General features: G+C 37.6%; 1 protein-coding gene across 7 annotated transcripts in view; it reads right to left on the reverse strand.

Annotated features, from left to right (window-relative positions):
* Positions 1 to 13,114, reverse strand: part of LOC141566768 (tubulin delta chain-like) — a 118,132-nt gene that overhangs the window by 59,301 nt on the left and 45,717 nt on the right. For all 7 annotated transcript variants that reach the window (XM_074260448.1, XM_074311849.1, XM_074312005.1 and 4 more), the window contains 2 exons: positions 10,628 to 10,689; positions 2,696 to 2,830 (listed from right to left, as the gene is read on the reverse strand). In XM_074260448.1, coding sequence (XP_074116549.1) covers positions 2,696 to 2,830; positions 10,628 to 10,689 — 197 coding nt within the window. The remainder of the gene's footprint in view (positions 1 to 2,695; positions 2,831 to 10,627; positions 10,690 to 13,114) is intronic.

Below are 13,114 nucleotides of genomic sequence, written 5' to 3' on the forward strand. Positions count from 1 at the left end.
CTATATGTTCAGGAAATTTAATATTTAAGTATTGACTAAATCAAAGGTATATTCCAAGTAGAAATGAATAAACAAACTTTTTAAATGTAGGTATGTATATCAAATTGCTTATCATTTCAGAGAGGAGGGAAGGAGAGGAGAGAGGGAGAAAATCTGGAATTCAAAATTTTAAAAAATTAATAATAAAACTTGTCTTTGCAATTGGGAAAATAAAATATTATTTTTAAAAATATTTTAATGTAGGTATGATTCCTGTGGTATGAAAGAGATAATTACAATTGATTATCTCGCTATAATAGTATAAGATTTGAAGGGCTTTGAATGATCCTATTTAATTTTCACAATAACCCCATGAGAGAGCTAGTTCAAAAAATATTATCTCTTAAATGACTTTCCTATGGTCACCTAGTACACAATGATAGGATGACAATTTGAATCCAGGTCTTTTGATTCTAGACTAAGACTTTTCTCACTTTATGATGCTTCTTGTGCAAAAGAGTGGTATCCTTATTAAAAATGGGCAGGCAAGTCACAGAGGAATAATTCAGAATATATATAGGTGAATATTTTTCTTTCTTTTTTTTTTTTTTTTTTACTGATAGTAGAAAGTTAAAGATAGAGGTGACAAGAGTGCTACAAGTAGAGCAAGAATATATGAAAAGAAACCCAAAACTTTTCTTGGGAACTAGCAGAAAGCAATTATAGATAACATTATGTTAGTATAGCTATTGTTATCTGTCCTTTCTTCTCACAGAGGACCAAGACATCAGGAAAGTGATTCATTACTTGCAAATGCATTGGATTTAAGTGAGATGGGGCTGTGCAAAATCACCTGCCTTATTTTCTTATCCATTTGGGCCCAGTAGTCAGATACTGATCAGGATAACTGGAGGTGGTACTGGCTGAAATGGGGACAAAGTGTTTAACAAGTTTCAGTTTGACTCGGGCAACACCCAGTGATAGGTAAGAAATAAGACAACAGAAACAAACAAAAAAAAATCAATCTGGGAAGGGAAAACCCAGAGGGTTTCTGGGCAAAAAGAAGAAGGTAAGGGAAGAAAGGAGGGAGGAAGGGAGGGAAAGAGGAAAAGAGGGTAGCAAGAAAGAAAGACAGGAGGGGGGGAAAAGATGAAAGGAAAAAAGAAAGGAAGAAAGCTGTGTGGTCCAATTCGAAGTGATCCTTGATACCAGGTGAAACTACTAAAAGTTTTAAAGAACTAGAATAGCCCCCAAGGAAGGTTTAGGGCAATGGTCCTCAAACTCTTTAAATAGGGGGCCAGTTCACTGTCCCTCAGACTGTTGGAGCGCCTCACACTCTGTCTCCGATGCCCTAGCCCAGTGCCGGAAGTGTGTGTTGCTAACTCGAGTTTAGGTTGAATGTCACTTCCAGTCTGATTTTGTCATAACCCTTCGGGCCACATAAACGTCCTCAGCGGGCTGCATCTGGCCCGAGGGCCGTAATTTGAGGACCCCTGGTTTAGGGTATGTTATAAAGTTATATAATCTGTGTAATTATAATGATTAAGCTTAACCCTGAAGACATGAGGAAATACATTTTCCTCTTTTTGCAGAAGTGGCAGGTTATTGATGTAAAATACTGCATATAATGTCAAACTGGGTTGGTGTGTAAATTCATTTTCCTAAACTACTTTTTTCTTCCTCCTTCTTTTATTTTTAGTTATAAGAGTTGGCTTGCTGGATAGGAGTGGGAGGGAGTGATATGTTCAGAAACAAAGGAATGAAAAAAATTAGCAAAAATTAATTTTTTTAAAAAGGAAGAAAGCAGTGTTACAAACAAGAATTAAGAAGCTTTAGAAGACACAAATAGGACATCAGTGATCTTGCTCCATGATAACCCATCTTCATTTCTTGTCTGACATCTCTCTGATTATCCCCTTAGTACTTTCTCCTGCCCCACTCATTATGGGTAATATATTGCAACCCCATCACATACCTCTCCTGTTCCTCTTTGGCCCACTCAATTTGAGTTTTTTAAAGGCCAGGGAACCAGCAGCCACCAGTAGAAGAACACTAAAGTGCACTAGATGAACCTTAATATCATGTAAAAGCTTGAGGCTATTAAAAACAATGTATCATTTCTCAAAGGCAATCCAGTCCTTTCTTTGGGTCCATTTATTAGCAATCTTCTATGCTGTTATCATTCACTGTCTTATACTCTGATGCCTCATTGTGGCATGGAAGTGGCTCTGGATTCTTAAAGGCAAGGTCAGCAAGAAAGAAAGTTCTAACTCCATCTATTAAGATGGAACAGCTTTGAATACAGTCCAGGTTTTCTCTGCTTTCCAAGGATAGCCTGGCTCATCGTGCCAGTAGTCTGGTCGAATGATAATGAATTCTTCAGCCAGGAATTTGGCCACAACTGGAGATTTGTTTGGCAATGAATTCATAGCAGATCATGAAACAAAGCATAATGGAGTGGGGGAAATGTGATAATTTTTTTTTGGGGGGAAAGCACACCTTGGAGACCTCTAACTGTTTAGGCACCTTCATCACCTAGTGTTAGTTTATCTGAATTACAAAACCCAGTAGAAAAAGGAAAAAAAAAAAAAACAAACTGGGAGGGGGGGGGGAAGCTAAATGAATACTTTGTAAACCCTAATTTAAAAGACAATGTCAAATTCAAAACATAAGGATAATAATCTAGCTAGATCCCTTCTCCTCTCCCATTAAATACCTGCTCCTGTGCCCCCACTCAGGCTGTGGAAAAGCACGGTCCCACTGTAACAGTCTCGAAGTTCCACTTCCTTCCGAAGTCTCTCCATTGTCTTGTAGAGAAGGCTTTCTTCACTGTTCAAAGGCTTGTTGTAGCCTTGAAATAAACCATTTACAATAGCCAATATCAGAGGGATTAGGGTCCAAACCAAAATATCCTGGGGGCTATATCTTCCAAGCAATCCCATCTGAAAGCCTGTAGATTGTTCTACCACCATTGTCACCCCCTCAGACTTCACACTGTTGCTTTGAGTCACCAAGAGAGGAGGAAGACACAGGAACTAAGTCAGAAGCCAGGATCCACTTTCATCTTCCTTTTCCAAAATTTTAGCAATGGAAGCATTCAGACCACAGAGGAGAAAGTGACAAATAAGGCCTTCTCATTCCATCCAAGAATGGAGGAAGAGAAGGAGAAAGGGGGGCAGAGACTGACTCTAACACAAAGTCTTAGTCCAGAAACTGAGCATAGAGAAATAAGTAAACAGAAGAAAATACAGAAGACAGAAGAAATACTAAATGTTAAGGAAAGTCCAAGAGGTAAGTCTAGAAGAAAAGAGTAACTCCAAGGCAAATGCAAATAGAACTTCAGATAAAAGAGTGGCTTGGCCCCCAAAACTCTACAGATCTCTGCAAGAAATTTTACAAGAGCCACAAAATAAAGTTTACACTTTCAAGGAAAAATTTGGAAAGGATATAAATAAATTAGAACAGAATGTATAAAACTTTACCAAAGTAGTGAACTCTCTTAAAGAAATTTTAAAATGAAGCAAAGAGAATTAAATGGTCCCATATAAGACAAGACATATGAGAACAAAGTCAAAATATTAGAGGAAAAAATGCTAGGTACTTTATACGTTCTTCATCAAAAAACAAGTGACCTGTTAAACAGTAAGACGAAATCATGTAAAAATCATGAGGTTTCCTGAAAATCATGACAAAATAAAAAAGTTAGATATCATATTTAAAGATATCATAAAAGAATGATGCCCAACCAATATAACCAAAGGGCAAAATAAAATAGAAAGAATCTACTGATCCCAATCTGAAAACACCAGATAGAAAATTCCTGGGAACATCAAAGCCAAAATCCAGGGTTTTTCAGTAAAAAAAAAAAAAAAAAAAACCATAGTGAAAGCAGCTAGAAAGAAAGTTTGTTAGGGAATAGCCACAAATAAAACAATTTCAACTTTAGGAGGTGGATTATAAAGAAATCATAATAAAAGGAGAGAAAGAAAATGATGAGGGAAGGGTTGGGTTTGTGAAGAAAGAAGGGGCAAAAGAGATGCTACAAAATATGGTGGTATTTAATAAAAGTGTCACTGGTGTGTAACAAAAAAATGCTGTTATTTTATGAGTTGGTGGGTCCTAAGTCATCTGCAGATTCAGAGAAATAAGTTGTCTAAAATCACACCTTACTTTAGCAATGGAAGCTAAATAAAACTTAAATTGTACAAATTCCAACAGAGCATTCTATCCCACTATATGTGGGATGTGGTAGAAATAATACTAGATTAGGGGCTAGAAGATTTGGGTCTAACTGTCATTTACTAGCCAAGATTCCTTGAATCAAACCCTTTGCCTCTGAATCTGTTTCATCACCTGAAAAAAAAGGAAATATTTGTCCAGTTAACTTTATAGTTTTCCTTCCTCCTATAAGCAAATGAGATAATGCCTGGGAAAGCACTTTTACAAATTATATTAATGAGACTGAAGGAATTATTATTATTATTATTAATTATTATTATTATTATTATTATTATTATTTGCACATGACTTCTCAGCACAAGGTTTAAAGTTTAGATAACCCTTGTGAGGTTATCACTTCTAAATAGTAATAAAAGGGGAAACTTACTAAGTTAATCTTTCATACATTCTCAATAAAGATTTCTTTCCCTTATAATGTGACAAGTTCCTTAGTCATTTCTATGCCCATATATATAGACTACTAATAACTTCTCTATACAGATGCAGTCTCTAGATCTGTAATTCTAGAATTGCACAACACAGCCCCCTCAACTAAACCCAGTCAGAGCTAAGAACCACATCCACTCACACCAAAAGACTTAACTTTCAGCCACTGTGAGGAAGGAGCTACCTACCCGGTTCTTCTCTCTCTGTCTCTGTCTCTCTCTCTGTCTCTGTCTCTGTCTCTCTCTCTGTCTCTCTGTCTCTCTCTGTCTCTCTCTCTGTCTCTCTCTGTCTCTCTCTCTCTCTCTCTCTCTCTCTCTCTCTCTCTCTCTCTCTCTCTCTCTCTCTCTCTCTCTCTCTCACACACACACACACACACACACACACACACACACACACACACACACACACACACACACACACACCACCCACACACACCCCACCTGTGGACCACAGCATCTTTCATTCAGCAACCACCTTTTCTGGTAACCAAAGACAAGCAGAACAGCCGGGGCGGATCAGCAGCATTCTGAGCTCCCCAGAGCCGGACGTGTTTGGCTCCTTCTCCACTAGTGCGGGGAGGCCGGTTCATCCATCGCCCATCTTAGCAGCTTTCCCAGTCAGGGCCTTCGAGTTTACTCTCTCTTGTCCGAGTTTGGACAACTGACCTCTCTTTGAGGCAGTTCTCTTTGACTGGCCAAGTCTGCTCTTGACAGCCACCTCCCCCGGGGCCTCAGGTGTGAGGGGCGGAGCTTTACTTCTCATGGCTAGGCCGGGATTCCCTTCCTGAATCCGGGAAGCATTACAAGTTCGGGCCATGTGCCCCTGCTGACATTTTGGGGGAAAGCTGTAGCTCATGGTATAGTTTCTTTGCTTACGGAATAAATACCAAGAGACAATTATTCCTCTTTTTCCTACTGTTCTGAGAACACAAACTTTGGAAGAGGGAATATCTTAAAAGACCACCAAATCAATCACGGTGAGAGGCAGTATAGAAGGAATCCGGGAGACCGGTTTTAAATCCCAATTCTGCCCCTTAGTAGCTCTGGGACAACAGGAAACTTAATTAATCTCTTTGAAACTCGGTTTCTCTATCTGTTAAATATGGATTATAATACTTATAATAAATAGACCACGCAGTTGCAAGAAAAAAAATACTATATAAACGTTAAAGTGCTCTACTGCTTTATAATGTCTATGAATAGCCTTGCGTCACTCTATTCCTTTGTGGGGGAGGGAAGGAAGGAGTCTGTATCTCTCTTTTTTCCCCATTGTGCCTCTAACTTTATTTCTCAAGGGTTTTTGTTTGTTTTTGTTTTGTTTTTTGTTTTTGTTTTTGCTGAGGCAATTGGGATTAAGCGACTTGTCCAGAGTCACACAACCAGTTAGTGTTAAGTGTCTGAGGGCCAGGTTTGAACTTCAGGGCTGGTGCTCTGTCCCCTACATCAACTAGCTGTCACTCAAGTTGTCTATTTTTAATCCCTCTCCCTTCACGTCTTAGTACCTTTAGTGCCGGTAATATGGAGGAGACAATTAAAACCATAAATGAATAAACTTTCTAAGGAAGAGAATGGAGTGAGCTTCCTTACCCATATTATGAGGTAAGGAAGAGAATAAAAAACTATGTAAGAAGATAGAAAAGGAACAATTAGGAGGAAGAAGGAGAACCAGGAGAATGTGATATTCCTGAAGTTAAAAAAATGGGGGAGGCAGCTAGGTGGCGCAGTAGATAGAGCACCAGCCCTGAAGTCAGAAGAACCTAAATTCAAATCTGGTCACAGACACTTAACACTTCCTAGCTGTGTGACGCTGGGCAAGTCACTTAACCCCAATTGCTTCAACAACAACAACAACAACAACAACAACAAAAAAAAAAAAAAAAAAAAAAAAAAAACAGAACAAATCTGGTGTATCCTATAGGAGGTGGTGGTGAACAACAATGATGAAAACTGCATAGAGATTAGAAAGGAATCCAGTTAATAAAGGATTTGTGGATTTTCAAAATAAATTGCTGTTGATTTTTAAGAACAGGTTCAGTAATCTATCTACTAGCAGAGATATTGATGGTGGGTTAATTGTACAAGAAACTTAGAAGTGAAGGGAAGGGAAAAGTAGAATGGCAAAGTGTATGGGTTTGTTTGTTTGTTTGTTTTTAATAGTCAAAGGGATCACTTTTTTGTGATGTGTTATTTTTAGGCTTAGAACTGAGAATTTTTTAAGTGGAAAGGAAAGAGAACCTGAAAATTTTGTAAGTTTCTTGTAAGGATTGTTTCATTCTTTGTTTTTACTTCCCCAGGGCTGAACTCTGTGCCTTGCCTCTATTAGGTCATTAAATAATCCTGGTTGACTGATCAATTGATCTATACATCTAAAGAAGAATCTCTGTTGGAACAAAGTTCAGGAAGAAGCAAAAGGAAGGGCAAAGCAGATAGGACATGGGCAGGGATTAGTAGCCTAGTCAAGTATAAGGAGGAGAAAATGAAAGAAAGGTTTTAAAAAGAGGGAAGAACGGAGGAAGTGTCCTCAAGGTCTCAATCCTCAGTGAATTGGGAGCCCCGGTCATGCGGCATGTGTGGAGAATCGGGATACAGTTGGAGCCTGAGGTCAGAAGATAAAGTCAGAGTTGAGGGTGGGGAGAAAGATAAGGAGCCAATAATAGTAAATCCTTTGTGAAGCAAGTGTAGTAAGAAACCAACAGGGGTAAAGACCCAGGACCATTATCCACCTGGTGGCCATTAATTTAGAGTAGGTGAAATCAGTTTCATTCTTTGTATGACTTTCTTGTAAGGACCTTCACAGCAGCTTTACAGCATTAGCAGGAAAATCTGAAGGTGGATTTTCCCCAGGGTTACTCAGGTGAGGAATGGAAAATATTGTGGGAGATAAAGGAAAATTAAGGAGTTTCTATCTGGTTGTGAGGGATAGAAAATCCTATACAAGTTGTGAAAGAATCCAGCCATTCTGGAGAGCAATTTGGAACTATGCCCAAAAAGTTATCAAACTGTGCATACCCTTTGATCCAGCAGTGCTACTATTGGGCTTATATCCCAAAGAAATACTAAAGAGGGGAAAGGGACCTGTATGTGCCAAAATGTTTGTGGCAGCTCTTTTTCTTGTAGCTAGAAACTGGAAGATGAATGGATGTCCATCAATTGGAGGATGGTTGGGTAAATTATGGTACATGAAGTTTATGGAATATTATTGCTCTGTAAGAAATGACCAGCAGGAGGAATACAGAGAGGCTTGGAGAGACTTACATCAACTGATGCTGAGTGAAACGAGCAGAACCAGAAGATCACTATACACTTCAATGCTGTATGAGGATGTATTCTGATGGAAGTGGAAAGAAGAGCCAACTCACTTCCAGTTGATCAATGATGGACAGAAATAACTACACCCAGAGAAGGAACACTGGGAAGTGAATGTAAACTGTTAGCACTACTGTCTATCTACCCAGGTTACTTATACCTTTGGAATCTAATACTTAGTGTGCAACAAGAAAATGGTATTTACACACATATATTGTATCTAGGTTATATTGTAACACATGTAAAATGTATGGGATTACCTGTCATCGTGGGGGAGGGAGTGGAGAGGGGGGGGGATAATTTGGAAAAATGAATACAAGGGATAATGTTATAAAAAAAAATTGCTCATGCATATATACTGTGGGGAAAATTCTAAATAAATTAAAAAAAAAAAAAGAAAATCCTATCCAAAAATGACTTCTCAGAGACCTCTCGAAGTAAAAAGCAAAAAAGTTGTTTATTTAACAAATTCTCATGAGAATGAGCAATTCCACCGTGAGGAGGGAAAGAAAGAAAATTCACGGTGGAAGGGCTAAAGAACTAAGGGAAGATATACAGTTTTTATAGGTTTAATTGCAAAAGGATTACATCATGAGTTTGGGGAACATTAAGGGATAGGTGCCCTCCCCTTCCCCACTAGTTAGTTGAATGTTATCATTCATGTCAAAAAAAACAGATTCTCCAGTTCAGGGAAGAACCATACATTAATTAGTCCTCTAAACATTGATAGCCTGGACAGACATAAATGTTATCATATATCTCAAAAACTAAACAATTAGTAGCCCAAACATCGATAGCCTGGACAGACATAAATGTCATCAAAAAATCTAAGCAATTAGTAGCCTAAACAGTGAACATACCTATGCAGGTCACAGAGACCTAAAGATAGAATACAGAAAAGGAATTTAACATTGCTGTAAGTTCTTCACCATATCCTTACTTCATACTTGCTCCACACACGGTGAAGAGTAAATCACACACACACACACACACACACACACACAAAGGCAGAGCAGGTATCTGTTATTTAATCAGCAGCATTTACTAATCTCCTATTGTGCAAAGTATTGGGGGTGGGGGGAATCCAAAGAAAAGGAATCATTCAAACTGCATTTCTTTAGGGATGTGCTAGATAACTCTACTGGACCAGTTAGATGGTACAGTGGTCTGGAATCAGGAACACCTGAGTTCAAGGCCAGCCTCAGGCTATGTGATCCTGGGCAAGTCATTTAACCTCAGTTTCCCCATCTGAAAAAATTAGCTTTAGAAGTAAATGGCAAATCTCTCTAGTACCAAAAAAACCAAACCAAACCAAAACAAAACAAAAACCCCTCAAATGGGGTCACAAAAAGTCAGAAATGACTGAACGACCATAGTTACTCTACTAGGGGCTAGGAATACAAAGGCAAAACTGATACTTGGTACGTAAAAATATTTATAAAATAAACATAAGGTAAATATTTAGGAGGAACCAGCTAGAGGAACCAAGAAAGATTTGCTAGAAAGTAAGAGTCAAGAAAGTAAGGGAGTTTTAAGGGAAAGTTTTAAGGGAAATAAGGGGTGCTAAGAGATCTGGGTGAGAAAACCATTTGGGCAGTGGGAATGAAGGACAGTGAAAGGGCAGGTCCCTGGGATTATCCCATCCACCTGCAAGTTATTTCCTTTGGGGGGTTAGAATACTTTTAGACTGAATCAGAACTGACTGTGAACAAAGCCAGTATTTCTTCTCAAATCAACCAAAGCCACTTGGGGCACACCCTAAGGAATTTGTATAAAAGACTGGCAATCTCAGAACAGATATACCAAAGATCTGATACCAGAGAGGAAGAAGTGGAATTAAATTAAGCAATCAAAGAGCTAGCAGTCTTGGAGCTACCAGCTAAAGCAGGAAGAGTAGTTAAAACTGATTTGTGGCAGAGCCTGGAGTTCTGCTGCCCAGGCCTCACAGAGCAGAAGACCAATTGTAGAGTGGATGACCCCAGTGCCCAAACCTACTTAAGGACTGAGGTAAGTACCAATAAAAGTCTCTTTCCCAAAGTGTCTCCAAAAATACTATAATATATACCTATGCAAATGCTATCAGCAACCTGAATTATCTTTCAACCTCTAAGATGTCAGGAATGAACTACAGATAAATATAAAAATAAATTTAAGTTATTCCAACCAATGTCTAAATCTTAGAAGTTTTTCTGATTGAGAACTCTGAGAGATTGTAATGGAACTCCTAACTTTTCATCTAAAATAAGCTCTCTAAAGTCAAGATCAGAAACCTAAAGGTTTCTAAGCTGTTCCTAGGCTTACAAGTAGCTAATTGTGATGGGAGATAAGAGTGTCCTATACGGGAAATAGTAAAAAAGTGAGTAAATAAAAATTAAAAAATAAAAAATAAAAATATTCAAGAACTAAGCAAGTTCTCACTATATGCATAAATAAATGTCTAGAGAAGAAGTCTGATGGGATGATGAGAGAGCCAGCACTGGAGCCACTAAGAAATTCCTCTCATAAATAGAAGCTGTGTGAGCAAGGCACTTAACCTCCAGCCTCTCTCTGTTTCTAAAATTCAACTCTCTGAGAAAGTAGACTTTGGAACGGGTCATGTAGCTACTGTTGAAAATATTAGATCAAGTCTGGACAAAACAAACAACAAAAGTAAGTGCTAAATAGTTAGTCTTACTTACCACAAGCCCAGTTCTTTCCTCTTCCCTGTTTTCCAACTATTAGATTCGATTCTCTGAATAAACTGAAAATTAAAAAAAAAAAAAAAAAAAAAAAAGCATTGTTGAAACTGAGAGGCTTGTCAGAAAGGCTGGACCATAACCTGTATTGGGGAAGACACCTAGTAATTAGCCACACAAGGAATCTGCTTGATAGCTTTAGTTATTATGTTGAAAAACTGCTTCTATCTCTTAATTATGACTTTAATTTGTTATCCTTTCTAGGAAAGCATTACTCTTAAAATTTGTGGCACAAGTCAAAAGAGAAATTAGCACCTGTCAGACAATGAGTATCCTTTTACAGGATTTTCTCCAATTAACTGAATAAGAACTTGGGGCAAAAAGGATCATGGGACCATAGAGGTAAAACTGAAAGGATCCTCCCTCTGAGGACTTCTAAACCCAACCGTTCATTTTACAAATGAAGAAATGAGACCCAGAAAGATTAAGTGATTTATTTATTTATTTGTCCAAAGTCACATAGATAATGCCACCTGGAGTTTAAACCAAATCCATTGTCTTTCTTACTATGCTATGGAATAAAAACATGATCATAACAATAAACCTGTGGCATTTGCCATGGTTTACAGATTTGGGTTTGCAAGGTTCAGATCCAAAGGTCTAAACTGAAAATAACCTTATAAACTGGGTAAATAGACCCTTTGGATTTGGAAAGCCTGGAATATATAACCATATGGTCCTAAATGTAGACTTTCTTTATAAATGTAATATAGTAAGATTCAGGGGGAAAGATCACTTAGAATTCAGCTACATCAGTTAGCTTTTTCATGAGATTCATCAGTTACTATACCCTGTGATTGATGAATGATTGTGATTGACAATTTTTTAAGAGAACACTAAAATTATAATTAGGAGATATGGGTTCAAGCCCCAGTTAAGTAGACTTGTACAAATGAGTCCAACCTGTCTGCCTTCAGTTTCTCTTCATTTATAAAAAGAAGGGTTGTTCTTGATAACCCTTTAGGGTTCTGGCTTCATCAATGGAAATAACACTAAAGAAGATATAATATTGTCTATTTTGATGACATATTCTACTAAGGATTTCTGAGTCTTTACATCTTACTTGCAGCTGAAACTTTCTATATATGCTGTTTTTCCCCTATTAGAATATGAATTCTTTGGGAGTAGGAATTATCTTGCTTTTCTATTTATATTGTTCAGTGCTTAACCAAGCATTTTGAATAAAAATTTAAGTGATTTTTTATTCATTCACTGTGATTCTAGATTTCTATGTTGTAACTGCCTAATCTTAGGAAAATCAACTGTTTCTTAATTTTTTCAACTATAGAAAAGTGTTCCTTCTTCACACTGTTGTTAGGATCAAATAAAATAATGAGGAGAACATACTTATGCATTCAATTATCCTTTATTGAAATAATAAATATAATTATTTAGTAAGATGGTTAGTCATGAGAAACCATTAACCATATACAGTTTAGAGCAAAACTTAAATAAAAATGACTAGGTGATTGAAATACTTTGGACATAAAAGAAAACTAAATGCTTAAGATTTAAGTCTCTTTGCTGACTTCCAGTGATAGTTATTTGCAATCTTAGCATGAACTTGATTTACCTACTTACAACAACTTCTCAGAGAGTTTTACTTTTGTACTATGATCTACTCTACCTTTCTGTTATACATGATACTAAAAGATTTATATCTGGAAAGAAACTTCAGAGTTCATTAAGCCTAACATCTTGATTTTACAGATGGGGAAGTATTATGGGCCAGAACTCTGAACTTGAAACAAAGGATTCTTACAAGGTGTTAAGTCAGTGGAATTGAGACAAAAATTACCTAATTTAGCATGATGCTTATTAATAGTTCTCTAGTTCAATATATGTACTTAGTACTTAATATAGTTCCACAAGTTTCACAACTATGATAAGAGAGCATATAAGCTCAGACAAACTCAGTCACAATCAGAACTGGAAGACAGAGACCATGGTGGCAGTCCTCCTGCCTCCCCCACGGAAACCAAATCACATTCAGGAGGACCTCAACAAGCTGGCAGAGGCAGAGAACATAAAGGACTGACGGTAGGAGCTCAAGCTCTTAGAACCAAGGAGAGAGATAGGCTTCTAAGAAAGCTAACCAAGCTCCAGGAAAGGAGACAAGACTTTTAAAGAGATAATAAAGGATTTGGACTTTAACCCCTGGCTGCACTTGTGGTGATTACACTGAACTGAAATGAAGGCTGCTCCCAGAGATCCCAAGAAAGCTGAATAAGAGAACATTAGAGGGAAGCTGAGGCTCAGAAAGATTAAATAAAAAGATCACACTGAGTGTAAGCAATAGAACTACTATTTATATATATCTTCTGGCTCCAAATTCACTACATTTCTTTCTAAGCTACAGTTGCCGTATCTTTGGCAGAAAAAGAGATGGACTCACATTTTTCAGCCTAGAACTATTTTTTTGACAATTAT

The sequence above is a fragment of the Sminthopsis crassicaudata genome, chromosome 1 (assembly GCF_048593235.1).
Source record: "Sminthopsis crassicaudata isolate SCR6 chromosome 1, ASM4859323v1, whole genome shotgun sequence".
Taxonomy (NCBI): Eukaryota; Metazoa; Chordata; class Mammalia; order Dasyuromorphia; family Dasyuridae; genus Sminthopsis; species Sminthopsis crassicaudata.